The 8,559-nt window shown below is 50.7% G+C and overlaps 1 protein-coding gene across 1 annotated transcript in view; it reads left to right on the top strand.

Moving 5' to 3' along the window:
* Positions 1 to 7,300: 7,300 nt before the first annotated feature.
* The window catches only part of SSH1 (slingshot protein phosphatase 1), a 42,264-nt gene continuing 41,005 nt past the window's right edge, over positions 7,301 to 8,559 (top strand). Inside the window, exon 1 of the mRNA XM_056859113.1 lies at positions 7,301 to 7,369. Within this exon, the coding sequence (XP_056715091.1) occupies positions 7,301 to 7,369 (69 nt within the window). The remainder of the gene's footprint in view (positions 7,370 to 8,559) is intronic.

Below are 8,559 nucleotides of genomic sequence, written 5' to 3'. Positions count from 1 at the left end.
GGAAGAATCACACCAGCTTACAATCTCCTTCCCTTCCTCACAACAGACACCATGTGAGGTAGGTGGGGCTGAGAGAGCTGTGACTAGCCCAAGGTCACCCAGCTGACTTCGTGTGTAGGAGTGGGGAAACCAATCCGGTTCTCCAGATTAGTATCCACTGCTCATGTGGAGGAGATAGGAATCAAACCCAGTTCTCCAGATCAGAGTCCACTGCTCCAAACCATTGCTCTTCACCACCACACCACACTGGAAAGGCCTTGATCCAACTGGGGAGACCAGTGTGGGTAGCTCACAGCTGGCCTCAGAATCTTTGCAAACAGAAGGAAAACTGCCTTCCCGAGGAAAGGAGGCTCATTTAGGCTGGAGGCGCCAGAACAAGAGGCCCCATGAAGGGGAGGGACAGAGAGCGCTGGCGAAAACAAGCCCCGGCTCTTGAAGACTAGAATGATCCCCCAGAGCGGCTCTGAATTGAACGCCCCCCACTCCATAAAAGGTTCCCTTGCAATTGCGAGGGCAAAAATACTTGCTTTTTTCAGCCATAAGAGCTGAAACTTTACATGTGTGCATTCACCGGTTTGCTCTGCAGAGAGCAACTCAGCTGGAATCCGGTGTTTTCAGTTCTTTTCTACCTCCCAGTCACCTGCCTGGTTCTGACCACCTGATCCAAAAGCAGCATCGACCCTACTACACCAGTCCCCCACATTTTTAGCATGCCAAAAGCAAATAAACGTTACCCTCTAGCCGCACGCGTCCAGAAAGGCTTCCTAACTCTGCCGTTGGCCCCTGTTGTTTACAAGCAGAACAAATTCCAAGGTTTGCTGCCAAGAAGCTCAACATAAACTTTGCTACGCAAAGAGAGGTCAAAGTACCCCAGGGAGGAGGCCGCTGCAGACAAGGAAGTGGAGTAGCCACTCTCTTTTGCTAGGGGAGGAGAGCTGGTATCTGTCCTGAAAGACTCCATTCCTAGGGTTGCCAACTTCCAGGAGGCGGCTGGAGATCTCTTGGGATAATAACTGATCTCCAGGCAACAGAGATCAGTTCACCTGGAGAAAATGGTCCCTTTGGAAGGTTGATTTATGGCATTATATACCTCATTGAAGTCCCTCCTCTCCCCAAACCCTACCCTCCTCAGGCTCCATCTCCAAAATCTCCCAGTTTCCCCTGGCCTGCAGCGGGCAACCCTATGACCATTCCACAAGGGAGCGCTCCATATTTTGGTTTTATGTTTTTATGCAATCTATTTTATTAATGTCTTAAACTGCCTTGAGCTCCGTAAGGACGAAAGGTGGCTAATCTTCAAATAAATAATAAGCAGCCCATGTCTACCATGGGGCTCTGCAGAACGGGGTTTAGTTCTGAAATGGGCTGTGGTGGAAATGGTTAATTTTCCTTGATGGGAGGGGGAAAATGCCCTGCGTGTTGTGCTGGTAAAAACAATCTCCTCCCAGCTGCAGGTTAAACACTGAAAACAGGAATTTCTTCCCCTCAAACAATAAGATACGCTGTTAAGAGGGTGCAGGCCCTGTAAAGTTCCTGTCCAACAATTAAGATTGTGTGACCTCACCTTCTGAAGTTACAAGTCTGACTCCTATCCAGCAGAAGTTCACCTGGCCTAGCTGGTTTTATGCACCAGATTCAGATATTCAGTACCCGTGAATGAAACCTCTGCAGAAGGCACAGGTGTTCATAGTAAGATATCATTTTAAAAAACTAGGACAATGGGTGGGAGGTGCAGAAACACTTTGCTATCCCTATGGGATTATCAGGTGACCCAGTGTCAAAGTAGAGGTAACCCCAACCAAAGTATTACCCAGAATTGCCACAGTGTGGCCAATGGCTTAGTGGTAGAACATCTGTTTGGTGTGCAGAAGGTCCCACGTTCAGTCCCCGGCAGCTCCAGTTGAAAGGATCCAATGATGCAAAAGATCTCAACCTGAGACCATGGAGAGTTACCGCTTGTCTGACTAGACAACACTGACCTTGATGGACCAATGATCTGATTAAGGATAAAGTTGATTCATGGGTCCCCATATTACTCCACCTGCTAATTCTTTGCATGGAAGAAAGAGGTGCATTCAGAGACACAATGTTAGTGATACTAAAATCCCACTACTATCCCACTCAAGGTGGAGGCATCAAGGACCCAGCATCAACCACACTGCAGCTTTGTTGATGATCCAGCAAAAACTGAGGGGGGGAACCAAGGCCTTAAATACTCCTGAAAGGAGGGGGGTGATGAAAGTCCCGCCCCCTCCAGGAGCAGCTACCAATATTTAAAGCTGCCACACCTGGTTATGGCAGTGGGTATGTCAATGGGGGTTGGGGTGATTCAGGGTTTTGTGAGGCTTGAGGGGTCAGTTGAGGAGAGGCCCCAGATGCTGCTAGAGGGCTCTGGGGCCAAGGCCAGGTGAAAAGTTTGGCTGGACTCCTGGGGCTCCTGTTGCACATCAAAGGAGCTCCTCGAGGTCTCTCAGCTGCCTTATTCCATGGTGGCCTCAAGTGGTCGGCCTCCTCTCCATCTGAATGCTCTTGGCCTGATGAGAAGTCTGTGCTCTGGTCCAAGATAGCTTACCCCCCTCATCCCTAAGGACATTTATCGTGCTAGCCACTGGATCAAGCCACTACAAACATGCAGAGAACCACACTAACTTTAGTTTCTGGGACACAGTACAGTAACAGAATATCTAAATATTTATTTTTCACAGTGCATTGTTTATAGGTAGCATATTCCCATCAGCTGTATTGAGCAGTCAACTAGCAGGATAAGTGGTTTTAAAAACAAACCAGCAGTTTTAGTTCTTATGTTCAAGCAAATTGCTTCATCAGCCTCGCGTACACAGAGATCTTTTGAGTCTAGCGATCCTTCGAGTCTAGCTAATCTTCTCTCCATCTGGATAGCAATTTGGTACAGATTACTTGGATTTTGAAGCCAGAGTTTAGAGAATGTAAGGAGCATTGTCTAGGAAGGCCAGTCTGAATTCACACATAAGACATTTTTAAAAGGATACAATTCTAAGGCTTATAAGAACATAAGAAAAGCCCTGCTGGATCAGCCCAGGGCCCATTAAGTCCAGCAGTCTGTTCCCACAGTGGCCAACCAGGTGCCTCTAGGAAGCCCACAAACAAGAAGACTGCAGCAGCATTGTCCTGCCTGTGTTCCAGGCACCCGTGAGGTGCTTGTTTGGACTTTTAGCAGGGCAGCAAACTCTTGGATACTTTTCAAGGAGACGTATAAGGCTGGCTCTAACAGATCTAGTCTGCTAGTAGTGTGGCTTTCCCCTAAAAGCAAGGACCATTGCATGCTTTTTTGACTGTGCCAGGAGCAACTGGCAAAGGCAGCTCGTAGTTCTGAGTTTTCCAGCCCCTTAGGCTGGAACTTAAAACAAGGTAACACAGATCAGAACCTTTACCAAGCCCAGAATCCAGAGACATTGCAGTGAACCCCAGAAAGAATCCAACAGGAGTTGAACTCAATACATTATTTGCTCATTCCTCATTTTTGCAACGGACTCTTTGGGCTAATCATTCTTGTCAGGTTCTTTGTGCCAGGGCTGGGCTATTGGTGGCTGAGCATATCTGGCTGGATTCTGGGGATCTGCCTGTTAACAGTGGGCATTTCTCCTGGTGCAAAAAGTCTTCCTTGTCACACCAACTCATGTACCTCAGCAAGAGAGACCAGACCTGGGACACCTGGCCTGATTTTAACAACCCCCCAGCCCAATCCATTAGGAACTACTTCTGCACAAACCTATTGAAATAAATGGGATTCATGCTCTTGCCCAGGTGGACACTGTTTCCAAAGAAGATCCTGGTGGATTGCCGCGATGACTGTTCCATAGAAGGACCTAAGTTGTAATCAGATGCGTTTCAATAAGCCCATCATGTTTGCTGCTCTTATTATCTGTTTCAGGCTGACATAGATCATCTTTAGGAAATGAGCCAGGAGATTGAGGCCCATGAAAACGAGGCCTGTGGAATCGGCAATTATCGTCTGCGTCTTTCTGCATTTTCTTCTGCTGGCCTGAGAACTCAGTGAAGGGATTGCTAGGGAGTCAAGGTGAGATTGGCACGTAGTGGAGGCAGACAGTGGGGGCTCCCCCCCCCCAGCCCCGTAGAATGGAAGGACACAACCAGATGAGATGTTGGAGATCTGTGGATGGATTCCCTTCTCTTTTTACTTCCGCTAAAAGCAACTGTCAAGCCCTTGAGGTGGTGCTGGAAGAGCACCATTTCAGTCATTGTCCTCAACCTATTTTCCCCAATGAAAATGCCCCCTCCCAGCTGATACTTGCCTCCATAGGGAGGCCCCCATTTTATGGGACTTGATGAGGTTGCTTCTATGAGACTGAAGGGAAGACACTGTAACAGGTTTCCCCCCCCCCCAAACATAGGAGGTTCTGTGAGGTGCACCTGAACTCCACCCATGTAAGTCTCGCACTTGGGAGGATGTGGTCCCTGGTATGGCCCAGTCGTTAAACTCCAGGTGCAACTATTCTATGGTTGAAATTAGCGGGGGCTTCTTCCATTACGCAGGAGGAGGGATTATTTTGTGGGCTGATAGCCTATTGGATTCCTTGCCCATTGAACTATGGAGTATTGTGTTCAGTTTTGGGCACCGCAATTTAAGAAGGATGTAGACAAGCTGGAAAGTGTCCAGAGGAGGGCAACAAAGATGGTGAGGGGTCTGGAGACCAAGTCCTATGAGGAAAGGTTGAAGGAGCTGGGTAGGTTTAGCCTGAAGAGGTGATATGATAACTACCTTCAAGTACTTGAAGGGCTGTCATAGAGAGGATGGTGCCAAGATGTTTTCGGTTGCCCCAGAAGGTCAGACCAGAACCAACAGGTTGAAATTAAATCAAAAGAGTTTCCATCTGGACATTAGGAGGAATTTTCTAACAGAGCGGTTCCTCAGTGGAACAGGCTTCCTCGGGCGGTGGTAAGCTCTCCTTCCCCTCCCCAAACCCCACTGTCCCCAGTCTCCACCCCCACCCCCAAATCTCCAGGTATTTCCCAACCCAGAGCTTGAAATGCTATCTCTGGAGATGTTGTAGTTCCAGATCTCCAGACTCCACCTGGAGGTTGGTTTCCCTATTCCTTTGGTGCCCTATGGGGCTGGGGAGAGCCATAGGGGGCAGAGGACGTAGTCTGTCATTCCTATTTCTATGGGGTTCTCTCCACTGGGGCAGAGGAGAATAATATATAGACCTCTATGGGGGTTCCATGAACCTCTAGGGGGCTTCTGGGGTAGGAGGCTAAATGGATTCTGTGGGGCACAGGCGTAAGCATCTGGGGGGCTTGTAGGGGTGCCCATATCCTCCCTAGGAGCTCGGTGGGGCTGAGCTAGGCTTGCCAACTCCAGGTTGGGGAATTCCTGGAGATTTTGGGGATGGAGCCTGGGGAGGGACCTCAGCAGGGCCTAGTGCCAGAGAGCCCCCCCCCCAGGCAGCCATGGGTAAGGGATCTCTGCCGCCTGGAGATCCCTTGTGATTCCGGGAGGTCTCCAGCCACCCCCTGGAGATTGTACAAAAATGGTATAAGTCACGCAAAAAAACATGAAATATGAATATCAATATAATTATTACGACAAAAATAGAATTTCTTAGAATGAAGCTTCAGTTCCACAGTATTCAGACTGGTACAAGATCCAAACAGCACTTCATTCATGAAGCCAATCAGTAGTAAAGGAAAAGTCCAAAACTGGCTGATTTCGCCAAACATCACAAGCTCCGGAAAGACCCTTCAAGATCTTGTACCAGCCTGAATACTGTAGAGCTGAAGCTTCGTTCTAAGAAATCCAATTTTTGTTGTAATAATTATACCGATATTCCTATTTCATGGTGTGGTGTTGTTTTTGCGTGACCTGTACTGTTTTGTTTTGTTTTTACAACTATGTCTGGTATAGAGGTAATTCCCAGCGGGTCGCCGTGTTAGTCTGTCTGCAGTGGTAGAAAAGGGCCAGAGTCCAGGAGCACCTTAAAGACTAACAAGAATATTTTCTGGCAGGGTCTGAGCTTTCGTGAGCCACAGCTCACTTCTTCAGATACCGCTAGAATGTGAATCCATCTGTCTTTAAGTAGACATACTCATACCCTGCCAGAAAATATTCTTCGAAGCGAGCTGTGGCTCACAAAAGCTCATACCCTACCAGAAAATATTCTTGTTAGTCTTTTTTTATATAATTTTTTATTAATTTTTATAACATAAAACAAAACAAACAAATACAATAATAATATAAAAAAAATTAAAAAAGAAAATACAAAAGAGTGTCTATATATACTTATTGGTACATTCGTGGTTACAATATTATAAGATCCAAAAAGATACCCCTTCGACCCTCCACCCATCTTAAAAAAGTGACCCATCACCCGACTTCCGAACAAGCGCCTTAACAGTTTTAAAAATATCAGTAAAATATAAAAAAATATTAAAACTCGTTTCTATAACTCACTAATCAAAGCAGTAAAATCCATTTTTGCCAGTTTTATTTTGTTAGCCTTTAAGGCGCTGCTGGGCTCTTGGCCCTTTTCTACTGGCATAGAGGTGTTTATTAAATAAAACTTTATTCAGTCTGCTCTTTTTCTGCTCATTAAAAACATGGATAAATATCAGTAAAATATAAAAATATTAAAATATAAAATATTTTATATTTAAAATATATTTAAAATATAAAAATATTAAAACTCGTTTCTATAACTCACTAATCAAAGTAGTAAAATGCTGCTGGGCTCTTGGCCTTTTTCTACCGGCATAGAGGTGTAACTGTACAGATCACCCCCTGGAGGTTGGCAACCCGGCTGAGGGCGGGGAGGGGGGCTCTCCGGGGCTCGCTCCCCTGCCGGGGGGGGGGAGGAGGGGGCGCGCGGCCGGGCCCGTGTGGGCGGGGAGGGGGCTTTTGCCCGGGCGGGGGGGGGACGACGACGGGGACGACACACCGCCTTTCTTGTGAGAGGAAGCTTTTATTTTGAAAAGGGAGACCGTTTGGCGTTTGTTTTTCCCTCACGAGTGTGTGTGTGTGTATGGGGGGGGGGGTCTCCTCCCCCGAGAGACCCCCCCCCACACTCCTGAGGGGAGGCCCCGATCCTGAGGCGGCCTCCCGAGAGACCCCCACACACACACACTCCTGAGGGGAGGCCCCGATCCTGAGGCGGCCTGAGGGCGGGTGGCGGTTGGGCGAGCGGGCGGGCGGGGCCTGCGCAGGCGGACGGCGCCGAGGAGGCGGCAGACGGCAGAGAGGCCGCCCGGCCCGGGCCCCGGCCTCGCCTCCTCCTCCTGCCGCCCGGCCCGGCCCGGCCCCGCCGCCATGGCGCTCGTCACCCTCCAGCGCTCGCCCACCCCCAGCGCCGCCTCCTCCTCGGCCAGCAACAGCGAGGTGAGGGCGCGACCCCCACCCCCCCCGCCCCACGGAGGGCCTGCCCCCCCCGCCACACTCGCTTCTTAGCCTCCCCCTCCCCCCCCCGCACTGCTGTCTTCTTTGTTCGCCGCCTGCATTTTCATCCCCCCCCCCGGCTCTGCCCCGCCAGCCTCCCTCCCTCGCTGACCCCTCCCCCCCCGAGACCCTCCGACGACCCCCGCGGTCCAGCCTTGGAAAGGTCAACGCGCACACACACCCCGCCCAGCGCTGGGGTGGACTGCCCCTGGACATGGAGGCGCCCCTCCCCCGAAGACCCGACGGCGACCCCCCCCCCCCGCCATCCTTGTGGTCCAGCATCCCGTCCGACGCCTCCCCCGGCGTCGCTCCCACCCCACCCCCCCGCCCAGCACAGGGGTTGACTGCCCCTGGACATGGAGGCGCTTTCCTTGGCCAGCGGCTGAACCCGGATGCAGGCTTGCATGGAGGCTGCTGCTGCTGATTTCTGCGCTGGGGGGGGGTCCTCCCACAACACAGCCCATGCTGAGTGCCCCCCCCTTGGAGGGGCACGGAGTCCCCTTTGGCCTGGCCAGGCAGGGCTTGTGGCCCCAGTTCCCATATCTGCCCCCTTGTAAGCATCCCATTTCCCCAGGACCCTTAGATCGCCCCCACCGCACATTTCCCGCACCTTGCCTTGTCTCTGCTCCCCTCTCTCCAGTAACCAACATTCACCAGCTGTGTATTGGGGTCCCACAACATCACCTCGTGCCCCACCGCTTGCTCCTGATGCCCTATCCTTTCTGATGCCTGAACCCTGGCTTTTGCTCTCAATCCCTTTTCTCCCTCCTAAGCCCGGGTTTGCAGTTGGCACCCCAGTTCTTTCTCTGCCCCCCCCCCCGCCGGCCCTGTTCACCAGCCCACATTCTGAACCCATAAAGTTACCTATTTCTGGGACCCACCGCACCAGGGTTCTGGGGAGGGGCTGTGGCTCACTGGTAGAGCATCTGCTCAGCATGCAGAAAGTCCCAGGTTCAATCCCCAGTGGCATTTCCTGTTAAAGGGACCAGGCAAGTGGGTGATGTGAAAGACCTCTGCCTGAGACCCTGGAGAGCCACTGCCGGTCTGAGTAGACAATACTGACTTTGATGGACCAAGGGTCTGATTCAGTATAAGGCAGCTTCATGGGTTCATGTGAAGACTTTCTAGTATGG

Source organism: Euleptes europaea, chromosome 13, assembly GCF_029931775.1.
Source record: "Euleptes europaea isolate rEulEur1 chromosome 13, rEulEur1.hap1, whole genome shotgun sequence".
Lineage (NCBI taxonomy): Eukaryota > Metazoa > Chordata > Lepidosauria > Squamata > Sphaerodactylidae > Euleptes > Euleptes europaea.
This window is presented reverse-complemented; position numbering and strand designations above follow the sequence as displayed.